The 14661-nt window shown below is 36.5% G+C and overlaps 4 protein-coding genes across 4 annotated transcripts; all 4 read right to left on the reverse strand.

The window, feature by feature from the left end:
* On the reverse strand, positions 1318–2583 carry LOC104704349 (L10-interacting MYB domain-containing protein-like). The gene is made up of 3 exons (XM_010420459.2): positions 2305–2583; positions 1726–2232; positions 1318–1636 (listed from the first exon to the last, which is right to left on the reverse strand). The coding sequence occupies exons 1-3, from the start codon at positions 2581–2583 to the stop codon at positions 1394–1396; spliced, it is 1029 nt and encodes a 342-aa protein (XP_010418761.1). The 3' UTR covers positions 1318–1393.
* Positions 4048–6421, reverse strand: LOC104771988 (probable sugar phosphate/phosphate translocator At3g11320). Its single transcript, XM_010496659.1, has 4 exons — positions 5608–6421; positions 5005–5108; positions 4661–4889; positions 4048–4568 (listed from the first exon to the last, which is right to left on the reverse strand). The coding sequence occupies exons 1-4, from the start codon at positions 6052–6054 to the stop codon at positions 4422–4424; spliced, it is 927 nt and encodes a 308-aa protein (XP_010494961.1). The 5' UTR covers positions 6055–6421; the 3' UTR covers positions 4048–4421.
* On the reverse strand, positions 8007–9866 carry LOC104772078 (glycerol-3-phosphate acyltransferase 5-like). The gene is made up of 2 exons (XM_010496760.1): positions 9249–9866; positions 8007–9097 (listed from the first exon to the last, which is right to left on the reverse strand). The coding sequence occupies exons 1-2, from the start codon at positions 9816–9818 to the stop codon at positions 8174–8176; spliced, it is 1494 nt and encodes a 497-aa protein (XP_010495062.1). The 5' UTR covers positions 9819–9866; the 3' UTR covers positions 8007–8173.
* On the reverse strand, positions 10717–13337 carry LOC104772182 (plant intracellular Ras-group-related LRR protein 9). The gene is made up of 3 exons (XM_010496852.2): positions 12450–13337; positions 11710–11876; positions 10717–11628 (listed from the first exon to the last, which is right to left on the reverse strand). The coding sequence occupies exons 1-3, from the start codon at positions 13152–13154 to the stop codon at positions 10998–11000; spliced, it is 1503 nt and encodes a 500-aa protein (XP_010495154.1). The 5' UTR covers positions 13155–13337; the 3' UTR covers positions 10717–10997.

The raw sequence follows: 14661 nt of genomic DNA on the forward strand, positions 1-14661 counted from the left end.
TTGTGTGCATAATGTTGATGGTGGTTACTGTGTTTGTAAATTAGTTTATTAATTATCTTTTAATAAACAAATCAAATAATTACATCCACTCCGAAATATTTGTGATCAAGAATTCCCAAAACTGAAAATAACCACAAAGCAACCAAAAGAAACTTTGTGATCCTTACTATTTATAATTAAAAGCAACATAAACTCTCACCTACATATATATAATGATATACCTTTTGAACGTATTATAAATAATTATCATATCAAACCATAATATTTTATTTTTAGCTAATTTATCTATTTATTTTCCTCAAAAATATTATTTTATTTTTGAATTATATCGACGTTTACAATCTTATATGTAACATGTTTTTTTTTAAAAGCATTAAAGTGTGTTTTACAATATTAAAATTTTAAAAACTAAGAAACGTAATGCAATATAGATGAACCAAACATAAAATAATAAGAATAAAAAATTCAACTAATTTTGTAATATTGTTTTATTATATAATAAAGAAATATACTATGAACTATATTTGTGTTTGTCCCAAATGGTATTTTGGTAATTTTTGTATTCGTTCCATCTCGTTTCCAATCGAGAATATTTTTTTTTGTCTAATATCGGAAATGTCATATATCGAGAATCTTCACTATTGGAAATGCATTCTCTATACAACTAGAATTCAGGTACAAGATGAAACATGAATTACATCCACTCCGAAATATTTGTATCAAACATGTTTTAATTATTTATATCTTTTTTACATACACTTTTATGTTTTTTTTTCAAAACAAAAGTTATAATATAAATGCTATATCAAGTCATTATTTTTGGGTACTCGGTGTACTAATCGGTTCTCAAATTTGTAACCTGCACCGACCCGAAGCCAATAGTAATCAAACTAAACCGAACCTATATATAAAAAAATACCTAATAGGTTCTATTTTTCTAAACCCGTTTAACCAAACTTGATCGGGTAATATACGGGTTATTCGAAGGTCCAATCCTACTAAAATTAGGTTTGCAAAAATATTCTATATATACATTAATATATATTGCAAATCTAATTACAAATTTAGTTTTGAAATTAACCCCACACGTACGTGGGGGTCATAACCTAGTTCATCTTTCATTCTGCCGCACAAACAACTAAAATGTTATTTTCCCCTAATGACAATTCATCTTTGATTAGGACACAAATGAAATTTACATGTGAGATAATATTTTATTATGTTATGTATTTAAATAAAGAAAATAATTTTTTTTCGTCGAAATAAAGAAAATGATATATATTGTATTTATTTCAAATAACATTGGGCTTCTTATGAGACTATTTTCGGGCTTCTTATAAATGTTAAAGAGATAAAGCTATATGATTCAGTAACTAGCCATATAATTAGAGCTTCAAAAACGATGGTATGAGGCCCAGGAAGCGTGGTCACTTCCTCCTGTGACTGGCTCGTTTATGTAGACTGCTGTTGATGGAGCTGGTTCATGTAACGGTGGTGCTTCAGAATGATGATCGATCACTGTCCTGCGATAAGTATGGGGTTGAGCATTCCCGGGTTTGATATGTCTGAAGATGGTTGCTAGTTTTTCAGCGTGAGGGATATTTCTCCATCTGAATTTTGCAGCTTTACGATTAACCTATAAATTTAACAACATAAGGTCCAGGGTTATTCCCAAGTTTCGAATTCACCAATTGATATAAAAGTTAAGAGTAACGTTTTGTTAACCTTCAAGAAGTTTTCCCAGTCCTCGTGAGTTGCTCCAAACTTGCATGTATTGTCATCCCACTTCATGATGGAATTGCCAACAGCTTTACACCACAACCTCCACTCTTCCTTTGTAACAACCCAGCGGTTCTTGAGCTGCGCTCGTGTGTAGCTTGATCCTGTTTCCCGATTGATCGCCTCAGCCATCATATTCCAAGTTTCCTTTCGATAGTATTTGTTACCTCTGTTTGGTCTGTTTCCTTTTGATGACTCTTGGAAACACAACTCGACAAAAAGTTCATGTGAGGACAAAGTCCATACACACCGACGAGGCCAGATGTTAGACGCGCTTAGCGTAGCTTCATCTCCAGTATCATTTTCTTTATCAGGATGCTTGCAACTTCTCTTCCTTTTTCTGCTACGTGAAGTACCTTCATCATCTACGTTAACTGCCTTAAAGATAATCTCTAGTTTCTCGAGGAACAATGGAGGCCACTTCCACCGATACGGTTTAGCCTCAGGATTCACCTGTGACAAACCCAATCAATTTTTATTACATATATAGCCTTCAATCAAAATCAACACAGAAACATTAAGTACCTGTAAATAGTTGGTCCAGTCTTGATCACTGGCACCAAACGCTTTCGTCTGAGGATCCCATTTCATATCACTGCATTGAACAAGTCTTGACCATATCTTCCAATTCTTGAGCATTGTACCCCAATGATCCTTAAGCTGGAGTATGGTGAACCTCGTGCCCGTGCTTTGCTGAAAAGGTTTCAGTATATGTTGCATTCGAGGTAGATGAGCCTTGTGCTCGACGCATAACTCCACAAAGTGTCTGTGGTGTTCAGGTTGCCACCAGATTCTCCGCGTCATAGTTCTTTGTTAGATAAGTAAAGACAACACCAAAAAAAAAATTACAAAACATACGTTATTTCCAAAAAAAAACAATATATCAAAACAAGTTTTGACCGGTAACAACGTTAAAATCGCGGGAAATAAATATAACATATAGCAAAAATACATGATTGGTTAGAATCCCGTAGGATTTTACCGGTTGTCAAAAACACATTTTTAAACCGTAACCAAATCAATACAAAGTAAGCATCCACGTTTGTCAGGAAAATTTTGCATCATGGATGAGCTATCATAGACGGTAACGTAACGGAGAAGAACAACACAATTTTATTTAACGATTAAAACAAGACAGCAAAGTGTTTACCAGAAATTTATACAAAGAGAGATTCTGATTTGCTACTGTGTGGCTGAAAAAGCCAGACAGACAGCAAATTTTTCTCTTTGGTTTTATGTGTTTCTGAGATTAGTAAGGGATTAGGGACCCATTTTATAACAGCTGAAACCAGTTCACTTCATTTATTGGTAACTTTATTATTATGTTGACAGGTTTCAATTTGTTGCAAAAAAAGACACATTCTCTTCAATTCTACTAAAGACTATTGTGTTTTTTTGTTAAGTGTTAATTAAGAAGATAGTCAAAGTATAGAATTTTAGTAATTTAGTTACAATGAGTTGTTTATATATTAAGTACACTTAGGCGCAGTTTTTTTTTAAAAATAGATATATAAATAAGTTTACGCACGAAATTTTAATTTTTTTATAGTAAAAAAAGACCTATGTTTTTCTAAACTTAGCTATTGTCTATATTTTTGCTTAAGACTAAAATGTGTCTTTTATTACTACTCATACAATAATAAATCTAATGGTCTAAAGGAAAAGACATAGGAAACTAAAAACAATATGGGATACAATTTGGCTCATCTTTTTCATTATCTCTACTACGAATTTTTTTTTTTGGTATGTAACAAAAGATTTGGTGAATGAAACATGAAAATAATATATTGTTTCAAGTTAGACTTGATTTTGGTTTAAATGAAAATTGAGTCTAAATCAATTTATATGATTTTTATTGGCATTTAACTGACTCTGCTAGAAATAGTGTACCTTTGTAAATATCACCATTTAAAAATTGATTTATACATTTTTAGACGTTACAACTTACAACCACAACTTAATTATTAAATATTTTGTTTTTTGTATCATAGTACTAGTAATACACTTTTGACAAATAATTTTTAAATCCGAGTTATGAGAGAATCAAAGCTCTGGAACCCTTACTTTGCTTCTCAGTTCTCACCTTGAAAAATCTGTAGCAGTAAAACAGCTTAACAACCCAACCTGGAACCTGTGGGCTGTGATTCAAGAATCTATGGAAAACAATACGAATCCAACCTCTCACTCTGTTTCATGAGCATAATCCAGTGTAACTGCATAACATAAGTTGGATTCACAGAGAGAAGTGGGAACTAAAAACAGGTGGAAGAAAAAAAAAGCTTTGTCTTTTTTTCATTAATTAATCAGTGTTGTAAATGTTGATATAACAAAACTAGATATAAAGAATCGACAACAAAAAAAAAAAGCTAAATCGAAGTTACTCAACAACCTACGACGAAAGCAGTAAAGAGAATCCGAGAACAAAAAAGGAAAGGAAAAGAAGGAAAAAAAAAACACTTATTTGTGGAAGTCCTCTAAATGATTGCTTTTGGTACTCTGATCTGATCCTTTGGGTATTGCTTTACACATCCTTTGCTTTTGAACCAACCAAAGATGTTGTGTAAGGTTTTCTGTTCACAGCAAAAGAAACTTGCCTGTATTTGTTTACCTGAGGGACTGAACAAATAGAATGAATGTTTCTCTCATTTGCTTCGTTTCTTAGCTTCGCTGTAGAGAATAACTCCACAGACCGTGAGTGAGTAGCCTAACATTCCAGTCACTGAGACAGGATTTCTGAATATAAGGATAGAAACCACCACTGCTACTGCACCTTTGGCGTTTCCTAGCACCTATATATCAAAGAAAAATATAACTTATGATAAGTGGTCAATGGATTTTAGATGATGGAGTTAATGTATAGAAAGAAGAGATGTGTTATTACCTGAAGAGTCAGAGCGCTGGTGTGTTTCGTGACTAAGAAATTGGTCAAGTTCACAAAATAAGCGAGGGCCGAATTGAATAGCAGATACCAAACAATTCTAAAATCATCTCTTGCAAGTGCGATTGTAATGCCAACAACATTTTTTTCCATGATAAGGGTAGCAGGAAGAAGGAACACAACAGCTATGGGAGCCATGTAAAGTAGAAGGTTCATGGAGTTTAGCTTCTCCCTTCAAACAAATTTTCAGTAAAACATTTTCAGCAACACTCTTAAAACAATACAAACTTCCGCAAGATAGAAATTTAGCTGATAAAACAGCGAACGATGCTATAAAAATCTCTTACCCTTCAGAAGAAAGCAAAATTCCTTGAAGAACCGATTTAAGTGCTCTTGCAGCTGTGGCCGCAATGCACATAATGAATCCGAACAGATGGAAACTTGGTTCACTCTGATGATACATTTAAAAAATGAGCAAAATCAGATTTAAGAGTAAAGTCAAAATAGAAAAAGATGCTATAAATCAAATGAAAAAAAAAAGATCCAAGAAGAAGCATACTCTGCACACATCAAAAGAACAACCTTTATACTAATTAAAACTTGTTATCATGAAAAAAAAGTGAGTAAGATATAGTAAGTTAACAAAGCTCTGCAGCTTCGAGCTCAGAGCAATCCGAAAGGTTTTGAAAAAGTGAAATACAAGTATAAAAAGTTGCTATTTCTATCAACAATCCAAAGATGAGAATTTGAATAAACCAGATTCAGCTCATAATCTTCTCTATTCCTAATCCTCTCATTCGTGTGCCTCTACTTCAATCTCCCTAAAGCTACCAATAACAACACATTTCACCTCAGATTCATCATAAGCTTTCGAATTGCATCAGAACCAATCAATCTAACAAACCATCATAAGCCATAAGCAAAAGAAGAGATTTTTTTTTAAAAATTACCCCACTGGCAATGACAACACCAGTAACAACAGGGAGGAGAGTGAAGTAAGTCAACCAAGCTTCTCTCTTAAACGTAATCAGATAAGCAAACACGGCGGTGAAAAACGGCGTCGTAGCACCGATCGCCTGGTTAAACGAAACAGGAAGAAACCTAAGAGAGATGTTACCAAAAACCACCGACACACAGAAAACGAGACTAAGCGCGGCGATCTTAAGGAACTGAACACGGGATCGGATCGTTTGCATAGGAACCATCTTCATCCAAGCGATAGCGACGTAGCTGAGAAGAGAACAAGCCGTCATGTGACACATGGTTAGGAATATTGGATACTTGAATCCATAGTTGCTTAACAAGTACTTGTTCAGCAATAAAACTCCGATGTTCGACGAGTACCATGACGCTACTAATCCGATTGTGAAAAACCGGCCATTGGCCGCTATCTTCATCTCCCTTCTAAAAAAAAATTTGAGAATTAAACCAAAACCGATCTCGATCGATTCAAAACCCTAATACAACAAACCACGAATTTGAGAAAACAAAAAAATGGAAGTTTCGGATTAAGGTCAGCTTCGATCAATCGATCTATCTACTTTTTTGAGATCTTCAGAGAGTTATTATGTTTCAATGGATCGAATCGAGATTGTAAGTTACAAAGAAGGAAACAGGAATGAGAAATGGTGGAATCCAGAAACTGTGATTGAAGAAAGATGAAGCAAAGTTCAATGGAGAGATCTTTGGGTGAAAAACAATAAAAGCTTTTTTTCTCTTCTTCTCTTTTTTAAAAAATTATGAGAAAATTTGATGTTACTGATTTATTTTATTTTTTTCAGTTCATGAGATTTAATGCGTTTCATGTATATATAATTTAATTCTTCAACTAATGCAGTCGTAATTTATTTTTATTTTTATTTTTTTTATATAGGGTGTTAATGGTTGTAGCGGTTGGAGTGGACAAATCCATCTGCGGATTAAACCGTTTTTTATTTATCATTCATCATGTATAGTTCGTAGTGGTGTGGTCTACAAAAAACAGAAACAAAATCATAGCGGACCAGACTGTTTTTCTTTATAAATAGAGTTGAACCGCTGCGGTCTCTTGTCTACACTTAAAACCGGACGGTCTAGTGTGCAGATGGATATGTATGCTCCAACCGGAGATACCATTCACACCCATAGTAATGGGAGTGTTTTGTTGTATTGATTCGTCCAATAATAATAATCAAAGAAAAAAGTTTCAAAAGATTTGGAATGTGTGAACAAAGGAAAGGAACGTTTGACTTTGGTTCGGTTCAATTTTGGTTTAAAATATTACTTACGATCGGTTTTGGCTTCCCAATTTACAATAACACTTCGGTTTAGTTTTGTGTATTTATGATTTTCGGCACAGTCTTTTTTTTTTCTAACAGAAACGTGATTTTTTTAATTTTCAAAAGATTCGAAAAACAAAGAAATTACAAAGACTTGATTTTAAATAGTGTTAAATAGTCACGATACCGACAAATTTATATGTATAGTAGTAGTAGTAACAGACGCGTCGTTGAAATGTCAATTTGTTTGGTTTGATTCTCATGAATGATTTTTATATATACTCACCACAATTGTTTCAAAATGTACGTGTTCTATTTCTATATACAAAATTACAAAAAATGAAGGAGAAAAAAGTAGAGGGGTTACACGACTTTGTTGGGTCATACAATAAATAATATCCATTACTACTCAACCATCGGATGATAGGTGACTCCTCAACGCGTTTTCTTTACTAAAATACAGCACTTTCTTAAAAGATTATTATTTTTAGCCTAAATAACCAACGTCTAATTGGAACTTACTTTGTTTCATATGTTAGTTCTCATATAAAATGACGTGAGAATTGAATTTCAAGGGGAAATTATCTATTATTAGCCTTTTAGTCCTTAAGCGACGACTTGCTTTTCAAACCCTTTTGCTAATTAACCTTTCTCGTGAAGTTACTAGTGCAGTCAAACCTAACGTATCCGCCAAGATTCTCTGAACATGCATCGCAAGATCAGACGGCCTATTCCCGGATGAACACGTGCTCCTCGATCGGAAGCTTGTCCAAATTAAGGGTAACCTCTCGTAAACCAGTTTCGGGTATCATTTTTATCAATAAAATCAAAACCAAAGCCAAACCAGCGGTGCACAAAAGAATCCAGAGGTGACCCCACTCATCGAGACTAGAGGCACGATTTCATTGGTTAATTCAGTAAAAGTAGAGTGATTAATCTTAGCAAGAACAATTCACCACAAACTTCTCCTAGATCTCTTTTAGGAAACCCTTGTTTTAGTCTTCACTCGCGTAAAACAAAGGAAAAAAAAAACAATTATCAAACCAATGAAAACAACCAAAAGATGTCGATAATCTAAAAATAGGCCCGAATCACACAAATCATCTTTAAACCCTTTGGGCTTTTAATAAAACCATACAGTATTTTACACCTTTAAACCGAGCAAACTTCGGATAAACTTGTAAAGCGTAAAACAGAGTTATTGAAAAGAGAGTATGAAAAATGAGCTTGACGTGGAAACTGAATAGTTAACATTTATTCAGTGGGAAAAAGGATTGAACGTTTTAATGATCTTCTTAGCTTGGTCCTGAAACGACACATACGACACTGTCCCGTCCTTTCCAGTGAGAACCTTATACTTATCCTTCCTCGTTAAGTTAGTGCACTCGAACCCTAACGTATCCGCCAAGATTTTCTGCACATGGTTCGCCACATCATACGGTGACCTTTCCCCCGATAAACACGTGTCCTCCATTGGTAGCTTGTTCAGGAATGTCACTTCGTAACCTGGTCTCGGGTTCATCAAGAAGAATATCATGTCCATACATCTCCAGCCTCTCACGGTGTTGGCATGGAAGAATCCAACCCTACAGTTTACCGCCACAGGCACGATCATGTCCGTTAGCTCAGAAAAAAGTGCGCTGAATCTTAACAAAAACGGTTGACGACAAGTTGTTCCCTCGGGACAAATCACTAGGTCTCCTTTGGACAGCTCTAGTTTGATCGTCTTGGCGTCGACGTCTCGGATTCTTTGTATTCGCACGATGGGGATCGGAGAGAAGAGGTTGCAAAACCGCGAAAGGGAGTATACAACAGCCATGACGCTGCGTCCCAACACGGTGGATATTACAACTGGATCCATTAGCGTTCTATGATTACATACAAAGAGAACGCCAGAGTTTCCGGGTCCTCGTGGCTGAGGAGGCTTTCCCTTGACGATGACTTGGCAGCCTAATATCCTCAGGGCGTAACTTCTGATCCACAATGGGAGGACGGACCCGGCAAGGATCCTGATGGGAGCAAGAACAATTCCAAATGGGATCCAGAGGAGGATGAGGAGAGCTGTGGCTGGTGTTGGCCGCTTCACAAGGCGTCCGTCGTGAAAAATCACCGGCTGCAGCTCAAGTTGTTGGTTATAGTAGTTGACAATCTTCTCCGGAACCGGTGCACGAATCTGTTTTATCTGTAAATTAGGTCCAATAGTGATCACTAGATGATTTGAGTATTGGAAGAAAATGGCATGTTATTGATTTTTTTATCAGTTAAGAGTTGTTGAAAGAAGTGCTCGAATTCCACTGAAAATATCATCTAAATTAAACAATTTATAACGCTACCTCACATAACGATGTCACAGAGGCTCTTCCAAGACCTAGATGAGGCCTCCGGTCAACAAATAAGTCAGCAACACGGTTCAAAGCAGACTGATCGATATCGGTTTCACGTATAAAACCGGTGACATAACCAAACGTGTTCACGTTCAGCTCCGTACCGATGACCTTATCTGCTTTAAGATACTCCTTCGCGAACCTTTCCACCATAACCCGAGGCATCCTCGTCACCACGACCCTCTTCTTACACGAGCTGAATACTGTCCACGTGTCCATGCTTACATCATCCATGTAGAACTTTGGCAAGACGGTTCTAGCCACCGCTTCGATCTCCCCTTCGCTTAGACCAACCGTGGCTATGAAAATCATGAGCTTGAGAGCGACGTCATTGTAGCCGAAAACGTCAAGGAGTTTGATGACGGGCCAGAGAAACAGCAAGAAAGTGAAACGAATCAGACCAGATGAGTCAAAGGCAAGGAGCATGAAGTAAGAGAATGAATTTTTGTTTTTCAGTAATGTTCCTTCAAACTCCGACACCACCGAATAAGACATCGTACTCGATCTGTTCATCACCATTTTGTATACTGATTTTTCTTTTTTCACTTTGGTCTGTTAACTGTTTGTATGCAGATTAGAACGGATCAAAAGTTAATGTTATATAGAAAGTTTGTTTCATTGTGTGGAGCTGGCTCCAGTTAGTAGTTAATGCAAATGACCCGTTTCAGATGTATTATATATAATTTTGTTTTGACATAGTTATTTAAGGGCAATGTGAGTTTTGGTTAGTAACATTAATATCGAAATGATGATATATAGAAAGACATTTTGTATACGCAAATACTCTTTATATAGTAGTATATGCGCAAGTTGTAACGTTAATAAATCAACATGTCAAAATTTGATGGACGAACTTATATCAACTTAATTGTTCTCCCATGCACTTATTAAGTAAAGTCTTTAACAAGATGATGTGACGAGATTCCTAAACAGCGTTTAACTTGTGTTGTATAGAATTACCTCACACAAATACTAAAGTTGTAGATAATCGTATCGGTTGGTCTCTTACAAGACCAGAACTAGATAAGGCCCTTCCATCAACCAACAGATTAGCAACAGAAGAAGAAGAAAAATGTTGTGGGAGGCACTTGAAACGAAGAAGAATGTTTGATTTAACTCAAGTGATTGCAATTCAAGTGATTGGTTAGTGTAGGTATCAACTAATTCAATGACATTTTCACTATTAACCAGAAAAGCTGTTGAGCGTTCGTTCGATTTGGTTTACACCGGTTAACGATATTTAAGCTGAGGCCAGCTTATATTCACTTGTAGAACAGACTCCTTTCTGTATTCTTTTTAAGAGACAAACGGTTAGGTAGAAATTGAATGAAAACTTAAGAGTGAAGAAGCAATTAGTGTGATGATAAAGATTAAAGACGACGTTGTTTCCAAAGGAGAAGCATGTGCTATTGGTTGATAAGCGTGGAACCAGAAACGACGGATCTATTTCCAAATAAAAAAATGTATCTTTCTTTTTATTAGTTGGACCCATGATTTGATCAAATCACCAGTGTCTCTTTTTAAGTTTGAACCTAAGTTAATGACAGGCCTTACCCGTCAGAAAGAATCCCAGCAGGCAGCAGACAACACAGTAACGAAGAGAGCCCTTCATTATATACTGAATGATAGGAGGAAAAATTGAGACAAAACCACCCAAAAGGAGAAGAACAACCTCTTTGGTCTTCGATCCAAGTCACATTATAGCTCTCGCTCAAGGTAAGGGTCTCGAGAAGTTGGCGATCCGAGATACTCTGAAACATCTGCGACATAAGTTTTCAGTTTAGATGTGGTTCGTGTGAGCCACCCAGCGTTTGCCTGCTCCATCTCCTTCTCCATTTTCATCTTCTCTTCTTCTTCCAACATTGTGATCCTTCTCTGACCCATGTACGTCTTCACAGCTTCCACACCTTCCTTCACCACTTCCTTGGGTGGGACAACAAGTGGGTTCTGCTCCACGTTCAGTTTGGTCAGGCTTTCAAGTGTGCCAAAACTGTCTGGGAGGGCATGGATTTGGTTGTTACTCAAGTCCAATTCTTGGAGCCTTATGAGGTCGCCGAATGAGGCAGGGAGATCCTTGAGGTCACTGAAGTTGCTACTTAGGTTTAAGTACTCAAGGTTTGCTAGCAACACGAAAGTATCAGGAAGGCCATGCAGTTCATTGAAGTGGGCGTCAAGGTGTTTTAGGGATCTCATTTCACCTATACTGGTAGGGAAGGATCGAATCTTGTTATACTGGATCAAGAGTTTTTCAAGATTCACTAGCTCAAGTCCGATGTTGGTTGGTAAGTAGGTGAGACGGTTGAAGCACACGTCCAAGATAACCAATGACCTAAGATATTGATGCAAGAAGTGGTTAAAAATGATTCACAAATCAAACTTGACAAAGTGGAGTTTGTATATTAATACGTACCCACACCGGCAGATGGAATCAGGCAAAACAGAGAGCTTGTTAGTTGAAACATTCAGGACTTTCAGTTTGGAGAGTAAGCCGATAGAATCAGGTAATGTCTCCAGAGAATTCGTTGAGACATCCAGTTCAACAAGACTATGCAATCCAGCTATTGAATCAGGAATCGCCTATTTGGACATAAACCTCAGTCAGAGCCATAGATACCACCTCAGAACAATCAAGAAAAGAGCTAGCAGGGAATCACTAACAAAATGTGAACTAAAACCATACCACATCAATACTTAACATGCAATATCAAAGATGCCAAACCAAAACAAGCAAACACACACATACATACCGGAATCTCTACAGATAGCAAAGGTCAAAATCTAAGACGCAAAGCAAAAGACAAACACACACATACCTAAATCTCTTCAAATCACATCATACTAGGCATTGTTCCTCACCAAGATATAAAAGAAATGCCACGAGCAATATTGAGACCTCTCTGTAAGTATCTTTACTAAAGGGATTGATTACATCAATCATTGTATAACACTACAATGCCCCCAAAATGTTACCTTTAAGCTACACTGAAGATTCCCAAATTCTCAAATCCTAAACTAAAGTTTCATCCTTTCAACATAGACAAGCCCATAACAGATTCAGACTCCACCATAGAACACAGATCAGCTAAGCTATAATTTGGGAGAGTATATGAAAATGATCATCAACAGTGTGGCAAATGTATAAGAACTGACCTCAAGCTTATTGTTGGAGAGGTTAAGAACAAGCAACCCTTGAATCCTCCCAAAAGCTTCAGGAAGCAATCTCAGCTTCCTCCCCGACAAATCAACACGATCCACCGGATTAGCGGAAGTATGCTGCAGTATCCCCACAACCTCCTCATTAACCTCAACCGCCGCAACATTATCCTCATCCTCGGCAGCATTCTTCTCAGCAGACTCATAAATCCTAACAAGCCTCTCCTCAGCTTCTTTCAAAAGCTTCTCATAGGAAGCATGAACCTCATCAAGCTTCAAAACCGACTCACACCAAGTCTTCTCCTGATCCATCTCAAGTCTCCTCTTCTCATCTTTTCCAGCCGCGTCGGTAAGCGCGATGTCCTCGAAGGATTCAGATAAGGAAGATTCGATCTCCGAGAGCTTAGCACGAGCCTTGTCGACTGACTCGTGATCGGGTCTAGGTCCTAGTGTTCGGAGGATGGATCGAGTCTCGGCGACGTCAGTGATCGCACTGGTCATGGAAGCGAGAACATCTGGTTGTGTTAACTGAGGCATCTGAGTGACGATCTCGATCGAGTGGCTAGATGATGGTGGTTGCTCGATATCGAAGGGAGGAGGAACGGCGGAAGAGGAGGAAGGGGATTTGGTGGTGAAAGAAGGGAGACGAGCCAGGACGTAAGAGAGGACAGGGAAGTTCTTAGGGTTAGGTTCTGCCGCCATTGTTTTTGGTAAAGAAGATTTGGAATCTGAATCTGGGGATGATGATAAAAGATGAAAGATTTAAAGATTGAGTTTTTTTTTTGTTTTGATTTGGATCGAATCGAAAGTGGTGAGCTTTTGCCTTGTCTCTCCCCCACGTTCTCTGTTCTGTTCTGTTCTGTTCGCCGTCTCTGCTTTTTTTTTTTTTTTNCTGATGCTAAGATGACACGTCAGCTAGTATGGATCTCAATATTAATTTTTAGTATTTCTCTTAGTTAAAATAATTATAGCTTTTAAATTTAGAAATTTATTTTATTTTCTAAATAATTTATCTAACTGGTTGAAAGATTTTTCTTTATTTGGAGCACGATGCGTTTACTTAGGTGGACCGTGGACCATACATGTGTGCTACTATTTGTTTTTTAATAGTTGAATGATTTGTGCTATTATTGATCTCCCAATAGTTTCGTTTCGTTTATTGTCTGTCTACATCTAAATTTGTATATTAGTAGTACATGTTGTAAAAGAAAAAAACTGAGAAACCGTTCTAAATGACATCGACTGTGTTTTGCCAACTTTCACACTCTCATGTTGTTTGGGTCTCTCTCTCTCGAGTCTCGACTCTCCACTAAACTAAACGAATAGTGGACGATATAACCACCAGTTGAGTACATGTTAACCTTTATGTATTTTTGTTTAAATTAATGAGCTTAGTTAGACAATCCATGTCTCGTAAAGATTTAGTAAAAGCAAGTTGTCAGTAAGCTCATATAAGCCAAATCCAAAGTCCATCACTTTTGGAGTTATATGTTGTAAGACAGTCACTGCCCTGTCATCTAAAACATTGACTTTTTCTTTTTTGTTCGACAAAGCTCAGTTCGCATTGTTTATTTATTTTATTTTATTTTTTTCGCGCATTGTTTATTTATTTATTTACATTCATCAATTTACTAATCGAACTCACATTTGTGTATAAATAACGGTGTAAGTAACCAATTCATATTCGGATACCAATTTGAATTTGAGTTACAAATATTGGCCGTCGTAATTAGCATACAGATTCTTACTAGTTATCATTAAACGAAAAAGATTCATTGGATAACTCAAATGATTTAGCAACAATATAAGCTTCTTGAAAAATGTATAAATTTAAGATATAATAATAGTTTATACAAAAGTAGTTAAACTAAAAAAAAAAAATTTAAGTCAACAAAATTTGGTTACAACTTACAACTTAGTTGGCCCTGTATTTTTTTCCCCTAAATTTAGCAGCAAAAGATACCAAATTGAACACTTTCACATGTAAACATGAATAACAAATTTGATAACCCCACATGCATTTGGTCATTGTTTAACAAAAAAGTAAAGTAGCTTGACAGCAAGAGTGACGTATCTTACTGACGTAACCATTATTATAGCTTTCGTCTTATTAGTCTTTGCACATCTATAATATAAGCCATTACCCGTGTGAACAAGAACTTTAATCAGAGAGAAACACAACACCAATAACAAAAAAACAAAAATGGAG

The sequence above is a fragment of the Camelina sativa genome, chromosome 1 (assembly GCF_000633955.1).
Source record: "Camelina sativa cultivar DH55 chromosome 1, Cs, whole genome shotgun sequence".
NCBI lineage: Eukaryota > Viridiplantae > Streptophyta > Magnoliopsida > Brassicales > Brassicaceae > Camelina > Camelina sativa.